This window comes from Melanerpes formicivorus, unplaced genomic scaffold (assembly GCF_026170545.1).
Source record: "Melanerpes formicivorus ecotype bairdi unplaced genomic scaffold, bMelFor1.0.p_v2 SCAF_13, whole genome shotgun sequence".
Taxonomy (NCBI): Eukaryota; Metazoa; Chordata; class Aves; order Piciformes; family Picidae; genus Melanerpes; species Melanerpes formicivorus.
The window spans coordinates 1,281,067-1,297,659 of record NW_027142365.1 but is presented as its reverse complement, the minus strand read 5'-3'; the positions used below and the strand labels follow the sequence as shown (position 1 = coordinate 1,297,659).

General features: G+C 66.0%; 2 protein-coding genes and 2 non-coding genes across 4 annotated transcripts in view; all 4 read left to right on the top strand.

The window, feature by feature from the left end:
- Window positions 1–4,601: 4,601 nt before the first annotated feature.
- Window positions 4,602–5,814, top strand: CAMP (cathelicidin antimicrobial peptide). The gene is made up of 4 exons (XM_068146422.1): window positions 4,602–4,786; window positions 4,869–4,976; window positions 5,084–5,167; window positions 5,690–5,814. Exons 1-4 carry the CDS (start codon window positions 4,613–4,615, stop codon window positions 5,798–5,800), a joined length of 477 nt encoding a protein of 158 aa, XP_068002523.1. The 5' UTR covers window positions 4,602–4,612; the 3' UTR covers window positions 5,801–5,814.
- Window positions 5,815–8,160: 2,346 nt separating this feature from the next.
- The window catches only part of TBRG4 (transforming growth factor beta regulator 4), a 10,559-nt gene continuing 2,126 nt past the window's right edge, over window positions 8,161–16,593 (top strand). The window contains 8 exon segments of the mRNA XM_068145795.1: window positions 8,161–8,235; window positions 8,775–9,277; window positions 10,292–10,609; window positions 12,266–12,437; window positions 13,687–13,844; window positions 14,293–14,403; window positions 15,072–15,216; window positions 15,529–15,783. Of these exon segments, the coding sequence (XP_068001896.1) occupies window positions 8,864–9,277; window positions 10,292–10,609; window positions 12,266–12,437; window positions 13,687–13,844; window positions 14,293–14,403; window positions 15,072–15,216; window positions 15,529–15,783 (1,573 nt within the window). The 5' untranslated portion in view covers window positions 8,161–8,235; window positions 8,775–8,863.
- On the top strand, window positions 11,945–12,082 carry LOC137445047 (small nucleolar RNA SNORA5). The gene has a single exon (XR_010988321.1). It is a non-coding gene; the product is annotated as a small nucleolar RNA SNORA5 (small nucleolar RNA).
- LOC137445048 (small nucleolar RNA SNORA5) lies at window positions 16,509–16,593 on the top strand. The gene has a single exon (XR_010988322.1). It is a non-coding gene; the product is annotated as a small nucleolar RNA SNORA5 (small nucleolar RNA).

Below are 16,593 nucleotides of genomic sequence, written 5' to 3'. Positions count from 1 at the left end.
ACAGCCCCGCTCTGGCCGCTGGGGCCGGGCACAGCCCCGCTCTGGCCGCTGGGCTTGGGCACAGCCCCGCTCTGGCCGCTGGGGCCGGGCACAGCCCCGCTCTGGCCGCTGGGGCCGGGCACAGCCCCGCTCTGGCCGCTGGGCTTGGGCACAGCCCCGCTCTGGCCGCTGGGGCCGGGCACAGCCCTGCTCTGGCCGCTGGGGCTGGGCACAGCCCCGCTCTGGCCGCTGGGCTTTGCAGCCACGCTGTGAGCTCTGGTTTCAGCTGCACCCCGGCGGGAGGCTCAGTTGTGACATCCCAACGGCCACCTTCCTGCCTCTGCAGAGGGCTCTGTGCCTTCCACCACCAGCAGCACCCCCAAGGCTTCTTTTGGCTCCTCTGCTGGGCACTGCCTGCTCTCACCTGGCTTAGTGAAAGGGGTGAGGGGAGAACCCCCAGCAGGGTCAGTTCCTGGCCCAGGCTCTGCTCTTTGAGGTGCTGCTTGCACAAGGCCTCCTTGGGCTTCTTGAAGGAGAAGCTTCCTTCAGCCCGATGGGGAAAACCTCCCTGCAAGAGCCACAGGATGGAGCAAGCAGGAAGAGGAGAGGTGGTCAGTTAAACCGTGCAGGCATCTTCAGGAAGCTCTGGAGGAGAAGCCCAGGAGGTTAAACAACTCTTAAGAACCAGGCTTGGCAGCTCAGAAGGGCCTGGGTGGAAAGGTCTCCCTGCAGGTCAACACCTCGGCTCTGCAAACACAGCAGCTGGAGCAGGGGGGGCAAGAGCAGCCCTGGTTGGGTTTGTCACCTGCTGTCCCAGCCTGAGGAGCTGCTGTCCCCAGCAGGGCCAGGGCCACCTCGGGCAGCACAGGCAGAGCAGTGCTGTGTGGGGACACAGGCTGAGCAGCTCTGCCAAGGGCTGGGGGGGAGCTGGGGTGTGGGTGGTGCTGGCACAGCCCTGGCCCTGCTGGGGTCCACACAGCTGCTGGCTTTGTGCTGCCTGGGGCCAGCTGCCTGCAGCAGCTCTTGTCCTGCATGAATGTGAACCACCTCCCTCCAGGCTTCTCCCCCACTCCCTGTCCCCCCTTCAGCAAAGCCCAGGGACGTGCCCCTGACACTAATCCCACCAGCAGCACCCAAGGGATGAGCACCTCTCCCCTTGTCCTGCCTGATCCCAGCCTTTCCCCTCTGGTGAGGTGCTGGAAGCTCCCCCCAGCCCTGTCCCCTGCTTGTCCCCAGCTGGGTGCTGCCCTTTGGGGTGGATGTGGCTGGCTGTGTGTTGGGCTGCTCTGTAGCTGGGGTGTGCAGCTCTCACCGTGCTGTGGCAGCAGATGTCTCCTTCCCTCCATCCCCACCTGCCTCTCAGCTGCGGCCTTCACTGGAGGGGGCTTCCTTTGGGGGGTTCCATGCTGCTAAGACTTGAAAAGGGACTAAACCCCCACCCCACCCACCCCCAGTGGAGCCAGGATGGAGTCCCTGTCCAGGCCATGAGTCACAGAAATCACCTGGCTGGAGGCACCAGGAGGGTGCTGCACAAGGACACAACCTCCCTGGCAAGGACCACGTTGGGACTTTCCCTCTCCTGCTGCTGGGGCAGGGGGGGGAGCTGTGAAGCTGCCATGGCCTCAGGCCTGCTGCTTCTCCCCCACCACAGCCTCTCCTGCTGCCTGTGGTCACCCTGTGCAGAGGAAGCCTGGAGAAGCTTGGGGCTGGTCTTGTCCCCTCTTGTGTCCCTCCTCCCTCCCAGCTGGGGCTCTGTGGCCAGCAGAAGGGGGATGCTGGATCAGCTGTGCACCTTGCAGTGGCTCAGAGAGCTGCCAAAGCTGGGGCTGGGGCTGACCTCCAGGCTCCTGAGCTGCTCAGCACCACGGCTGTCCCGGTGGACTCAGACATCCCTCTGGTGGTTCATTCTCTTGGGGCTTCCTTTGCTGTTCCACTGTGGATGGACCAACGAGAAAGGGCAGCCCCTGGCCCTGCAGCACCTCCACCCTCAGCCCCAAAGTGTCCCTAAGGGGACAGAAAAATCAGGAATCTGGGGGAAGCAAAGCCCTGCTCAGCCAGGGGATGGAAAGTGGGAGAGCAGGATCCCCTGGCTGCCATCCCACATCCTGGAATTCGAGGGGAACGGTTCCAACCCTGCAAAACTCATTAAAGCTCCTCCTCATTCCAACGAGCCTCTGTCTGCACCGCCCCCAGCCCGCGGCTGCTCTGCCGCCCCCTGCCCACCGGCCCTGGCCCTCACCCCAAAGCAGGGCCCCTCTCACCCCCTGGCAGCTGCTGCTGTGCCTGGGAGGGGCCAGGGAGGGATTCCAGGTGGTCCCCACCTGCAGGTGGGATGTTTGGATGAGTCTGAGCAGAGCAAGAGGGATTTCAAACATCCCAAAGGTAGGGGGGGGTGGGGGGGAAATGGAGAGAAGGAGTTCCTGGGTTGTGTGTCCATAGCAGCCTAAAACATCCCAAAGGTGGTGGGGAATGGAGAGAAGGAGTTCCTGGGTTCCCTGTCCATAGTAGCCTAAAACATCCCAAAGGTGGGAGGGGGAATGGAGAGGAGAGGGAGCTCCTGGGTTGTGTGTCCACAGCAGCCTGAAACATCCCAAAGGTGGGGGGGGGGGGGGGGAATGAGGGAGAGGGGAGCAGGCTGCTGGGTTTTGTGCCTGTAGGAGCCAAGAGGATGCTCAGCCTCGGGAGCAGGGTGTCCAGCTTGGCTGGATGCATCCCAAGGGCACCATGCTGCCGTCAGGAGCAGGGAAGGGAAGGGGCCGCAGAGGGGGGATCTGCTCCGGCATCTCCGTGTCCCTGCCAGGGCTGGGTGGGCACCTGCCAAGGAAAACACGGGAACATGATCCCACCCCCACGGCCGAGGGGCCCGTGTTTATCCTAGAGGAGAACCCAGCCCAGCCAGGGGCCCCCGAGCTGATTCCAGAGCTGTCTCCCAGCCGAGAGCCGAGTCCTGCCGCCGTGCCCGGTCCCCATGGCGCTGCTGCTGGGAGCCGTGCTGCTGGCGGCGGGCGCCGCCGTGCCCCCGGGGCTGCCGGCCCCCCGGGACCTGGCCCGCTCCGTGCTGGAGACACACGGGCAGGAGCTGAAGCTGCTCAAGGTGCTGGCAGTCACCAGGACGGTAGGAGAGGGGTGGGGACGGGGTGGGTGCCCCCAAATCTGGCACCCAGCTGGCTGGGAACAAGCTTTCCCCAACAGCTTTGGAAGCCACCGATGGCTCCGTCCTTTCCCTGCTGGCTTCATCCTTTCCCTGCTGCCTCCATCATTTTCCCTGCTGCCTCCATCCTTTCCCTGCTGCCTGCATCCTGTTCCCATGGCTCCATCCCTTTCCCCCCCGGGCAGACCTTCGACTGGGGAACCCATTTCAGCCTCAACTTCACCGCCCGCCGGCCTGCCTGCCCCCGGAGCCTCCCCGAGCGCCGCGCTGCCAGCTGCCAGCCCCGGCCAGGCAGGGTAAGCCTGGCACCAACCCCCCCACCCCCCCAGAACACGGATTTGGGGACACACAAATGTCCCCAGGTCACTCGGGGTCTCTCTGTGCCCCAGGTGCAGCAGTGCCGGGCACAGGTCTCCGTCTTTGCCTTCCTCCCTGATGTGCCACTGTCGATGGTGGAGTGCGGCCAGGAGCTGGTGAGGCCCCAGGTGCCCCCATCCTGGGCACTGAGGACAGCAGTGGGGCTGTGTCCCACACTCTGGGGACATCTCTGGCTGCAGGGTGAAGCCCCTGGGGATGTGTCCCACACTCTGGGGACATCTCTGGCTGCAGGGTGAAGCCCACCCTCATTTCTCCCTCCCAGCAGCCCGGTGGCAGCACCCAACCTCGTTCCTCCAGCAGCCCAGGTCACCCATCATCATCATCATCATCATCACCAGCATCCTCCTCAAGGCCACCACCACGTCCCCAGCACCCTGCTGGCCTGTCCCCCCCAAGGACACCCCATGGCCCCCTGTCCCCAAAGGAGCTGCAATAAAGCTGGCTGGGGGTCGTGTGTCAGCGTGTGTGTGGGGTGACACCGCGTGGGGACGTTGGGCAACAGGGATGGGGCAAGGAGGGGGTTGTGCAAGCCCAGAGGGCCCCTACCCAGCATGGGCAACGTGCCCTTGGGGTCCCCTCAGTCCCTGCAGGTCCCTGTGGCACCTCAGTCCCTCCCCCTGCACCCTGCTGGGGTGCCCAAGGGCTTGTGGTCCCCTCAGGGGCTCTAAAGGTCAGGGAGAAGCTGTGGAGCAGGGCTGTGCCCCCAGAGGGGTCCAGAGATGCCACCACCCACAGCTGGGACATGCTCAGAGTCCCCTGGCCCATACCTCCTCCCCCCCAACAAACAGACTCTCACTGTCACCCCACGGGGGTCCCCAGGGGCTTGTGGCCCCAGAAATGTCCCACCCCAAGGGGCTCTGAGGGCTGGGGGCAACCTGTGGAGCAGGGCTGTGTCCCCAGGAGGCCCAGAGATGCCACCACGGGGAGCATGCCCCAGCAGTGGCTCAGGCCCCTCCTGCCTCCTGTCCCCCCCCGCAGTTAACTGTCACCCTGTGGGCTGGGGCCAGGCGTTTCCGGGGGGGAGGAGGCTGAGCCCGGGGGGGGTCCCCAACCTCCCTGGGTGGGGATAAAAGGGGACACGGGGAGGCGGCCCTGGGGACAAGGATGCCGAGCTCCTGGCTGCTGGTGCTGGTGGTGCTGGGGGGGGCCTGTGCCCTCCCTGCCCCTGCCCCCCTGGCCTACACCCAGGTGCTGACCCAGGCCGTGGAGTCCTACAACCTGGAGCCCGAGGTGCAGAACATCTTCAGGCTGCTCAGCGCTGACCCCGAGCCCGGCCCGGTGAGTGCCACCCCCCCTCGGGACACCCTGCTTTTGCCACCCCCCCTGACCCTCCCCCCCGGCCCGCGGGTTGCCCCTGCAGGGCGTGGAGCTCAGCACCCTCCGAGCGCTCAACTTCAGCATGATGGAGACCGAATGCGGCCCCAGCGCCCGCGCCAGCCCCGACGACTGCGACTTCAAGGAGAACGGGGTGAGGAGGAGGGGGAGGGAGGAGGGACGCTCCGGCAGGGCTCCTGGGTGACCTGGCCTCAGGGTGGCCTCGCCTCAGGGTGACACTGGGTGTCGCCCCCTCCCCAGATCATCAAGGAGTGCTCAGGGGCGGTGCACTTCACCGGGAGCTCCCCCGAGATCGACCTGCACTGCTCCGATGCCACCTCCAACGTGAGTCTGGGGGCAGCCCAGAGGGGCACCACCCGCACCTGGCACCCACTGAGGGTCGGGGGGCGTAGGGGGGTGTCCTTCCTCCTGCCCCAAAAGTCAGCTGTCCCCAGAGGACATCCCGCTGTCCCCATCCCACCACAACGGCTCCATGGGGGCTGGGGGCTGGGCTGGGGGAAAAGAGGGTCCTAGGGCACCCATGGGCACCTGGGTGTGCGGTGCTGGGTCCTGAAAGGGTGCTGGGCTTCCAGGTATAGGAGTTCCTGGGTGGGGGATCCTGGGTGGAAGATCCCAGGGGTGGGGTCATACAAGAGCCCTGGGCACAGGGTCCCAGGGATGGGGTCCTGGGTGCAGGATCTGGGGTTTGGGGGTCCTGGGTTTGGGATCCTGGGTCTGGATGGGATCCCAGGTGCAGGATCCTGGGCGTGGGGTCCCACAGGAGCCTCGGGCACACGATCCTGGGTGTGGGGTCCTGGCTGCGCTCCCCGCTCCTGACCCCGGCCCCCCGCCGCTGTCCTCCCGCAGCCGGTGCTGGTGCAGCGGGGCCGGTTCGGGCGCTTCCTGGGCAGGATCCGCCGCTTCCGACCCAGGATCAAGTTCGACTTCCACGCCAGGGGCTCCGTGGGCTTCGGCTAAGCCAATAAAGATGCCGGTGGCGGCCGCAGCAGCTGAGCCGGGCTCCTCGCTGTCCCTTGGGCTGCCGGGGGGGAGGCTGAGGGACGAGGGCTTGGCCCTGATGCGACACGGGGCCAGCACCGGGGACAGGGCACAGCTGCACGCCGGGGAGCCCCCAGGGCACCCCCACCCCCAAAACCAAATAGGAAACATTCTCACCCCACCCTTCATCATCACCACGGGGTCACGGTCCCCACGGTGCGGCAGACCCCACGGTGCCGCACACCCCACAGTGACACAGACCCCACGGTGCCGCAGACCCCACGGTGCCGCACACCCCACAGTGACACAGACCCCACGGTGCCACAGACCCCACGGTGCCACAGACCCCACGGTGTCGCACACCCCACGGTGCCACACACCCCACAGTAACACAGACCGCACGGTGCCACAGACCCCACGGTGCCGCACACCCCACGGTGCCACAGACCGCACGGTGCCACAGACCCCACGGTGCCACAGACCCCACGGTGCCACAGACCCCACGGTGCGGCAGACCCCACGGTGCCACAGACCCCACGGTGCCGCACACCCCACGGTGCCACAGACCCCACGGTGCCGCACACCCCACGGTGCCACAGACCGCACGGTGCCACAGACCCCACGGTGCCACAGACCGCACGGTGCCACAGACCCCACGGTGCCACAGACCCCACGGTGCCACAGACCCCACGGTGCCGCACACCCCACGGTGCCACAGACCCCACGGTGCGGCAGACCCCACGGTGCCACAGACCCCACGGTGCCGCAGACCCCACGGTGCCGCAGACCCCACGGTGTCGTGGCCCCCACGGTGTTTTGTCCCCCCCAGACTGGTGGCATTGGTGGGGGGGAGGTGTAGGAGGGGGGCATTGGGACTGTGGACCCCGCCCCCGTTGATGCAAGAGGAGAATCCTGGTGGGGTTCACCTCCTGAGGGTGCCCTCCCCCTCCCCCATGGTGTCCCCCTGCCCTGGGGGGTCCAGCCCCCAGCCTCAGCTGGCTCCAGGGGACAGTGAGACACAGGGGAGGGCTGCGTGGGGACCTCCAGCCCCCAGCAGTGTTGTCATCACCCAGGGGCATCTCTGCAGCCCCAGCTCTGCTGCCTCTGTGGGATCCCAGGGCTGTCCCCTCCTGCCCCCTCCCATCTCCAGTCCTGTGGGTCTGTGCCCCACATCCCCCCCCATGGGCACCTCACTGCCACCACAGGCTCCTGAGGGACCTTCTGGTCCCCAGAGCGCCTCAGGGAGCAGTGGGAGACTCAGCCCCACATCACTTGTGAGCCCTCACACAAAGCCAGTGCCAGGAGGAGGCTCCATGGAGCTGGGGGTGCCCCCCGGGGGGGGTGACCCTGCTGCCCCCACCCCAGGGCCCTTCTCCATCAGCATCTCTCCCATCTTGTCCCCCTTTTCCCTGGTGCCCTGTGGGGTGACAGCAGCAGGGAAAGGCAGAGTGGGTCAAGCTTTATTTGGGGAGGGGGGTGTCAAGCATTGGGGGTGTTCCCACGTTGGCAGCTCCTCGGGGGGGGGATATGGGGGGGATCTCACTTGCTCCTGCTGGCCTTGAAGGGGTTGATGTTGGTGGCCACTGGCACCAGCAGCCAGAAATGCCTGACCTGGATGGGCTGTGGGGAGAGGAAGGTGTCACAGGGAGGGGGAGGTGTGACCATGAGGAGCCCTCAGCTGCCCCCTCCAGGACCCCCAACTGCCACCCATGGTGGAGGCCACACGAGGGAGGTTGGGCACAGAGTGGGTGCCATACCGGGGAGTGGGCATGGAACTCCTGCCCTGCTCCTGCTGCCCACACCACTGCTGATCCAGGCCAGGCTGCTGGAGGCCTCCTTGGCCCCCTGGGGACTCCCTGGCTCCTCTCCAGCTGCTGTCACCAATCCCCCCAGGTCCTTTTCCACCGGAGAGCTTCCAGCCACTCTGCCTCCATCCTGGAGCCTTCCTGGGCTTGGTGTAACCCAAGGTCAGGACGCTCGGCCTGGCTGAACCTCATCCCCTTGGCCTCCCCCATCACTGCAGCCCGGCCACATCCTTCTGCGGAGCCTCCCGAGCCCCCATCCCATCAGCCCTTCCCCCACGCAGCCAGACAGCACCAGGGCTGCCCGTGGGGAGGTGCCGGTGCCTCACAGCAGGGCGGCCTGGCAGTGCGGGTGGGACACAGGCTGAGCCGCAGCCCCGGGCTGTGCTTCTCGCAGCAGCCGCAGCCCTGCCGCGCCGCAGCCGCCGACACCGGCCCCCAGCGGCTGCCCCGGCTGCCCCGCTCGCCGCCGCAGCCAATGGGCGCTCGTCGCAGTGTGATGACGTCAAAGAGATAATGCACTCTGCCAATAGGAGACGCCGCGGCCTGATGACGCCATCAAGCTGTGCCGGCGCCACCTTCCCGGCCCGGCGTGCGGCTGGGGCGGGCGAGGTCAGGCCTGGCGGCGGCGGGAGGGCAGGGATCCGGCCTGGGAGGTGTAGATCGGACCTGGGGGACGTAGATCAGGCCCGAGGAGCGGATGGGAAGAGCCTGGAGGTTGGGGAGAGCTGGGTCCGAGGGTGGGGAGGGCTGGGCCCGAGCGGGAGAGCTGGGCTCAGGCGCGTCTGAGAGGAACCCGGGCGCAGAGGACCGGGGCTGGAGGTGTCTGAGGGCACTCGTACGGAGCCGGGGGGTGCTCCGAGGGGAATAGTGCGGGGAAATCCGGAGGGTGGTGTGGGCAGAGTGGAAGCGGCAGGGACAACGAGGCAGTGTCCCTGGGGGTTGGGCAAGGCTCGGTTGAGGCTGGTGAGGAGCTGGGGGTGCACAGAGCCTGCTCCCCAGCACAGAGCCTGCTCCCCAGCACAGAGCCTGCTCCCCAGCCCTGCTTTGCTCAAAGCCGCCCTTTCCTGCCAGCCATCACCAGGAGCTGGCTGCCTCCTTTTTTGATCTCTACAATTCCTGCTCCTAAAAGGTCTCTTTTCCTTTCTCAGCCTCCTGGGATGCAAGGCTGACCTGCCCCCCCAGGCACAGCTCCTGCCCCCCAGGCACAGCTCCTGCCCCCCCAGGCACAGCTCCTGCCATGGCAGCCCGCCTGGTGCAGCGCTGCTGCTGGAGGCACCTGGGGGCCTTCATCTCTCCACCCTCGGTCTCGACCTCTCTGCTGGCACCAGTTGGGCAGGTGGTGCGAGCAAGAGCTCTGCCTTTCAATTCCTTTCACACTTCAAGCCTTCTGAGCTGGGCTGATGGGTTCTCAGTCAAGGAGCAGCCAGAGGAGAGCAGAAGCCCAGAGCACAAAGTGATCAGGGAGCTGATTGAGGCAGCCACAACCCCTCAGGACCTGCTCCAGCTGGGTGAGCTCCATGCTCTCAACAGCAACCAAGCTTCCCAAGTCATTATTCAGCTTTCCAAAGTGGCTGTGGAAAAGAAGCTGGAGACCAGGAGCATCCTGGAGGATGAACGCTTCCAGCAGCTCCTCCGCATCATGGACTCCCAGGTGAGCTCTCTCCTGGCTGCAGAACGGCGCTGGGGTAAGGCCATGAGGCAGGAAAGCAGCTCCCAGGGGCTCCTGGCATTGAACCTGCTGCTGCTTTAGGGACTGCAGTTTGTGTTTGGGAGTGAGGCTGAAGGGATCAGTTGGTGAAGAAGTCAACTCAGAGCAGGAAACTGAATGACTTCTGCCTGTGGAGCAGAGCCAAGGTGCAGGGCAGAGGTTCTCCTCATTCAGTGCTGCCTGGGTCCTGGCCCCTTGAGCTTGAAGCTCTCTCGGTCAGAAAGTCCTGGAGTTGGAGGATCACAGCATGGTTTGGGAAGGGTCCTCTAGAGCTCAGCCAGGGCACTCAGCAGAGACCTCTGTAAGCAGAGCAGGTTGCTCAGAGCCCCAGACAACCTGACCTGGGGTGGGTCCAGGGGGGCATCTCCCACCCCTTTGGGCAGCCAGGGCCAGGCTCTCACCATCCTCATGGTGCAAACATTTTCTGCCTTCCCTCCAGCCCTACTCTCCCTCTTTTAGTCCAGACCATCACCTCTTGTCCTGCCACAGCAGGGTCCAAGTGTCCTGCAGACCCTTCTCTGATCATACTCCCTGGAGCCTGTCTCAAGACAGCAGAGAGCTGGGCTGTGTCCTGAGGGTTCCTGGGTGCTTGCATTGAGCTGAGGCATTCCCCTGCTGCTGCATTTGGAGTCAGGGTGCTGCTCCTGCTCATCCCCTTGGTGCTGTGTCACTGTCACCATCGACCCAAGGGGGTGCCTGTGTCCTGGCCACGCTTCCTGATGCAAGCCAGGCTGCTGGTGGCCTTCTGGGCCACCTGGGCACCCTGCTGCCTCATCTCCAGCTGCTGTCACCGAGCTCCCTAGGCCCTCTTCCACAAAGGCAGTTCCCTGCCCTCAGGCTGGAGCCTTCCTGGGGTGGCTGTGAGCCCAGGGCAGGACCCTTGGGCCCCGCTGAGCCTGCTCCCAGCCACCCCTGCCGCCTCTCCCTGCCACTGCCCCGCTGTCCTCCCGCTCCCAGATCTCCCAGGTGTGGAACAACGTCCTGGTGAACGTCCTGAAGAGCCTCTACACGCTGGGGGTGCAGGGCAGCCGCCGGGAGCTGCAGTCGGTGGAGCAGGAGGTGCTGTGGCGGCTGCGGCGCCTGAGCTTCCGCCAGCTGGCCTCGCTGGCCGAGCTGCTGGCGCCGCGGCAGGGCCGGGACGGCAGGCTGCTGCCCGAGCTGCTCAAGAAGCTGGAGCTGCGCTGGACCGAGCTGGAGGGCACCCGCAGCGTGGTGGCGCTGGTGAGCAAGGTTGGCCACCTCTCCCCCGCGCTGATGGACCGCCTGGAGGACAAGGTGAGTGCTGCCCCCTGCCGCCGCCTGCCGGCACTGCGGCTGCCAGGCCGAGCCCTGCGGCGTGACCCGCACGGCCTGACCCGCACGGGAGCGCCCTGCCAGAGAGCTCGGGGGGCGCTGGGGGCTGCTGCCCGGGCAGCTCCCACAGGGGGTTGCATCTCAGGAGCTCTCTGGGTCAGGGACTCGAAGAGTGGTTTGGGTTGGAAGAGAGCTTTCAGCTCATGGAGTCCAACCATGGCCCCAGCACTGCCAGGGCAGCACCAACCATGGCCCCAGGGCAGCACCAACCATGGCCCCAGGGCAGCACCAACCATGGCCCCAGCACTGCCAGGGCAGCACCAACCATGGCCCCAGGGCAGCACCAACCATGGCCCCAGCGCAGCACCAACCATGGCCCCAGCAGTGCCAGGGCAGCACCAACCATGGCCCCAGGGCAGCACCAACCATGGCCCCAGGGCAGCACCAACCATGGCCCCAGCAGTGCCAGGGCAGCACCAACCATGGCCCCAGGGCAGCACCAACCATGGCCCCAGGGCAGCACCAACCATGGCCCCAGCACTGCCAGGGCAGCACCAACCATGGCCCTCAGCACCACAGCTCCAGGGCTTGGAAACCCCTCCAGGGCTGGGGACTGCAGCACTGCCCTGGGCAGCCTGGGCCAGGCCTGGACAACCCTCAAGGGCAAGAGATTGTTCTTCATGTCCAACCTAAACTTCTCCTGGGGCAACCTGAGGCTATCTCCTCTCATCCTGCCCCTTGTTCCCTGGGAGCAGAGCCCAAGCCCCCCCTGGCTCAGCCTCCTTGCAGGGAGCAGCAGGGAGCCAGAAGGTCTCCCCTCAGCCTCCTCCAGCCCCAGCACCCCCAGCTCCCCCAGCTGCTCCTCCCCAGCCCTGTCCCCAGACCCTTCCCCAGCTTGGTTTCCCTTCCCTGGCCCTGCTCCAGCTCCTCAGTGTCCTTCCTGGGGTATGGGCACCAAAACTGACCCTGGGATTTGAAGTGTGGCCTCAGCAGTGCCACACTGGTGTCAGTGGGTGGCTCACACAGCTCTGCACTGGGGGAAGCCTGGGCTGGGCTGGGGTCTCACTCTGGGGATAGCAGAGGAGGGGCTCAGATCTCCTTAGCTCAGCTGGCAAGCAGTGACTCGGAACTGGTGTCACCCCCCTGCCACAGCCATTGTCCCTTGCTCCTCTGTGCAAGCCAGGCTTTGAGGGCAGCTGGGCTGAGGAGTGTCCTTCCTGTCCTCTGGGTTCCCCAAGGGGACAGCTCTGTGCCCTGCAGCCCCTGGCTGTGTAGCTGCCAGGAGCAGGGATCCATCCTTTGGGTCAGAGCCATCCCTGCAGCTGCCTCAAATCCAGCCCTCAGCCAGCCCCTGCTGGGGCCTGGCCAAACGGCTGCCACAGCAAGGTCTGCAGCTCCTGAGCCTCACTGCCCCCTCCCCTGGACCCTGGGGACAGAGCAGTGCCACAGCCAGCAGTGGGAGAAGGCAGGACACCCTGACAGGGCCCAGAGCAGCAGCCTGGGGCAGGCGTCCTGCCAGGCAGCCGGAGCTGGAGGCAGAGGCAGCTGCTGATGCAGCAGGAAGGTGCTGATGCAGCAGGAAGGTCTCTTCCCTGCCTGCTCTCCCTGGACATCTCTCTTGCAAATGTCTCCTGGCAGGCTCTGGAGCTGGCTGAGCAGTTTGAGCCCGAGGACATCAGGAAGGTGACTCTGGCCCTGGCCTACCAGAGGCGGCGCTGTGTGCCCCTGCTGCGAGCCCTCTCCTACCACCTCTGCCAGAAGCACTCAGAGCTCAGCCTGGGCGTCCTGCTGGACCTCATCTTTGCCTATGGTGAGTGGCCTGCTCTGGCAGGAGCTGCTGGCTGCCAGGAGCCAGCCTGTGGTGGCTGCTGAAGGTGGGGCTGAGCTGGAGGAGGAGGTGGGAAGGATGCCTGGGGATGGGTTTGGGGTAGCAGCAGCACAGCTTCCAGCTCTGGGCACAGCTGGGGAGAGCCCAGAGAACATTTCCCTTCCTGGGAACCTAAAGGAGGAGACTTGGAAGCATGGAATCACAGAATGGCTTGGGTTGGAAGAGGCCTTTCAGGTCATGGAGTCCAACCATGGCCCCAGCACTGCCAGGGCAGCACCAACCATGGCCCTCAGCACTGCCAGGGCAGTACCAACCATGGCCCCAGCAGTGCCAGGGCAGCACCAACCATGGCCCCAGCAGTGCCAGGGCAGCACCAAGCCATGGCCCTCAGCACCACAGCTCCAGGGCTCTGAAACCCCTCCAGGGCTGGGGACTGCAGCACTGCCCTGGGCAGCCTGGGCCAGGCCTGCACATCCTTCAAGGGCAAGAGATTGTTCCTCATGTCCAACCCAAACCTCCCCTGGGGCACCTTGAGGCTGTTCCCTCTTGTCCTGTCCCTTGTTCCTTGGGAGAAGAGACCAACCCAGCACTAATCCATGTCCCTCAGCACCACTGCAGCTGCTGGGCCTGGGTTGGGAGCCAGGCTGCAGACCCTGTGGTGGGTTCAGTCGTGGCCAGGACTCTGTCACTCTCTGTTGGTGTTCCTTGTAGCTGCCACACTCTCACTCAGGCTGGCTTGAGCCTTTGCTGCTGCAGCAGTTCTCAGAGCCTGCCTGTGCTCTTCTGCTGGGCACTGTCCTCTCCTGGGTGCTCCCCACAGACCTGAGCTGCTCCAGGACCCTCCCCACAGACCTGAGCTGCTCCAGGACCCTCCCCACAGACCTGAGCTGCTCCAGGACCTGGTGCTGGCAGTTCTCAGCTGGTGTGAGGGAGCCTCAGCGAGGTCAGGCCTCTGCTGGCCTTAGCAGGACCTGCAGATCCAGAGGCACTGGGGCTAAAGCCTGGCAGCAGCACTGGGTGGAGGCTGAGGCCTGAGCTGGCAGCAGGCCTGGGAGCCGCTGGGTGCAGCACAGCGGAGAGGAGGAGCTGGAGGCAGCGCGGAGGGAGGCTAAGCCCATCCCGGAGCCTCCTCCTCTCCTCTGCTGCTGCCACCCCCCCAGGCCTGGCTCCTGTGCCAGCTGCTGTGCCAGCTGCCTGTAAGTGGGTGCCCCTCTCCTCTGTGCCCCTGCAGGCAAGCTGAGCTTCCACCAGCCCCAGGTCTTCCAGAAGATCGCCGCCGAGCTGCAGCCGCAGGTGGCCGCCATGACGCCGCTGGAGGTCACTCGCTGCGTCAGGTCCTTCGCCCTCCTCAAGTGGCTCAGCCTGCCCCTCTTCGAGGCTGTGGCACAGGTGAGGGGACTCAGAGGGGAGAGGGAAGGTCCAGCTGGCAGCAGTGTGACTGCTCTGTCCCAGCTGCCCCCCTGCCCCCCCTGCAGAGGTGCTCTGTGGGACGGCGTCGCCCTCGCTGCCCGCCCAGCCCCTGCCTGGGACGGAGTCTGGGCAGGAGTTGCTGTTCAGCTGCTGGACTCAGCCCTGGGAATGGTGCTGAGCTAGGTCCAGTCCCAGCTCCTCCTGCTGCTTCTTGTCCCAGTTCCACCCCACTAGTTCCAGCTGGAATGTTCCAGAGCTCTCCTTCCCCTCACTGCTTCCCCTCCTGCCAGGATCAGGCCCCAGGGGAGCACTGAGAGCTCTCTCCCTGCAGTTTCCCGTCCTGCCACGGGGCTGCTGTGCTCCAGCTCCTCTCTCTGCTCGCAAGGGACTCCCCTAAAGCTCTGCCTTTATCTCCTGCATCCTCCAGTACACCCTGGACAACATCAAGCAGCTCTCAGTCACCCAGCTCTGTGGCCTCATCCTGTCCTTTGCTCGCCTCAACTTCCAGCCCAGTGCAAGTGAAGGCTTCTTCAGCATGGTAACCTTCCTCCCTGCCTCCTCTTCAGCTGCCTCCAGCCCCTCAATGTCCTTGGAGTGAGGGCCCAGAACTCACCCCAGGAGCCTGACCAGTGCCCCCAGGCCGGGTGGATGATCCCTGCCCTGCCCCTGCTGCCCACACCACTGCTGCTCCAGGCCAGGCTGCTGGAGGCCTCCTCGGCCCCCTGGGCCCTGCTGGCTCCTCTGCAGCCTCTGCCAGCCAGCAGCAAAGGCAAAGCTCCTCAGTGCTGAGGTGCTGCAGAAATGGCCTCCAGATTTGCCAGGAGAAGGCCCTGAGGGATGGCAGAGCTCCAGGCTCTTGCTGGGGTTCCTGAGTGGACACCCTGCCACCTCCAGCAGAGCCTCAGCCCCCTGCAGCTCAGCTGAGCTCAGCTGTGAGCTGCAGGCCTGAGGCTCTCATGGCCCCAGCCCTGCCTTGCTGCTGTGCTGGGTTGCCAGGTTGCTGCTGGCCTTTCCAGGCCCTTGCAGTGGAGATGCAGCATCTCAGGCCAGCCAAGCCCAGCCCCTGAGCTGCAGGGTCCTGATGCAGCAAAGCACCAGGGGAGAGGCAGGCTGGGGGCTCCCCAGCACCTCAGCTGTGTGTTAACCACAGCCTGGGGCAGCAGCAGCGCTGGGCTGAGCTGAGCTCTGAGGTTTCCTGCTCTGCAGGTCCATGAGGAGCTGCAGGGGGAGCTGGACAGCCTGGAGCCTCAGCTGCTGACTGACCTGGTGTGGTCCCTGTGTGTGCTGCAGCAGGCCAGGGCTCCCTACCTGCAGCGGGTGCTGGCCCCGGAGTTCCAGGCTCACATCCAAGGTGAGGGGAGAGGCTCTGGGGCTGGGGGGCAGTGAGAGCCTCAGAGCTGGGGCAGGGGTGGGGAGCACAGGGCTTGGGCCACCTGGAGTGGATGTCTGAGTGGGGGAGCAGGAGGGAATGGATCTGCCTGAGCTGCCCAGGCAGAGGAGGCAGCCGGCGCCGGGAGGCTTGGGCTGGGGAGAGCCAGGTCCTGCTCCAGCAGCCTGCTTGGGCCATGGGCCTGTGGGAGGGGGAGAAGGAGAGGGAGAGCAAGCCCAGGGGGAGCCACTGAAGCCATCCTCCTCCAGGCCACCCTCTGCTTCTGCCCCCCAGGAGATCAGTCCCCCAAGGCCCAGAGCCTGCGGCTGAAGCTCCTCCACATCAACGCCACTGCCCAGCTGGAGAGCCCTGGCTACAAGGGACCCTTCCTGCCGGGGGAGATGCTGAGTGCCAGCCAGCAGAGGGGGGACAAGGCCACCCCGCTGCAGAGCAGCCTGAGGGAGGCCCTGGCAGGGCTGCTGGGGAGCCAGGAGCAGGAGCAGGGGCGCCTCGACGTCCACACCGTCTACGGCTGGCACATCGGTGAGGGTGCCCAGGGGCACACTGGCACAGCCTGCCAGGGGGGCTGGGGCTGCCCCCTCCCTGCAGGTGCTCAGGGCCAGGCTGGATGAGGCCTTGAGCAGCCTGGGCTGGGGGAAGAGTCCCTGCCCACAGCAGGGGGTTGGGACGGGCTGCAGGGTCCCTCCCCAGGCAGGCTGTGGGTCAGGCTCTGCAGGGGCTGGAGGCAGAGGAGCTGGGAGGGCTGAGCTGTGGCTCCTGGGCCTGCTCCCCCACTCATGCCCCAGCCCCACACCCCCAGCCCCACACACCCCCAGCCCCACACACCCCCAGCCCCACACCCCCAGCCCCACACCCCCCAGTCCCCTCCTCATGGCTGCTCTGCCTCCTTCCCAGGCCCTGCCAGCGAGGTGGAGCAGCAAGCCCAGGAGTTGCTTTTCATAGACTCAGAGCAGTGCTGGGGCTGGAAGAGCCCTCTGAGGCCCAGGCACCCCCATGGCCACCAAACCTGGTGCCACAGGGCCAGGGCCTCACCCCCTGAGTGCCTCCAGCTGGCTGCACCCCCTCCCTGGGCAGCAGCTTGGGCATGGAAGTCCTTGTCCTGCAGCCAGGCAGTGCTGGGGAGGGTGCAAGGCTGCTGCCTCTGCCCTGCCAGCCCCTGCCAGCCCCTGCCAGCCCCTGCCAGCCCCCTCCCAGCCCCCTCCCAGCCCCCTCCCAGCCCCCTCCCAGTCCCCTCCCAGCCCCTCCCAGCCCCCTGCAGCTCTGTCAAATTCGTTCCCTGCCTCCTCCCTGGCAGGGAGCGGCCAAGCAGCTGCCACAGCAACCTTGTGCCCCACGAGA

Bases quoted from the DNA above. Each gene is read 5' to 3' on its own strand.
- CAMP (XM_068146422.1), top strand. From the start codon at position 4,613: ATGCCGAGCTCCTGGCTGCTGGTGCTGGTGGTGCTGGGGGGGGCCTGT. The intron at 4,787-4,868 runs GTGAGTGCCACC...TTGCCCCTGCAG, and splicing joins CTGACCCCGAGCCCGGCCCG to GGCGTGGAGCTCAGCACCCT. The intron at 5,168-5,689 runs GTGAGTCTGGGG...GTCCTCCCGCAG, and splicing joins GCTCCGATGCCACCTCCAAC to CCGGTGCTGGTGCAGCGGGG.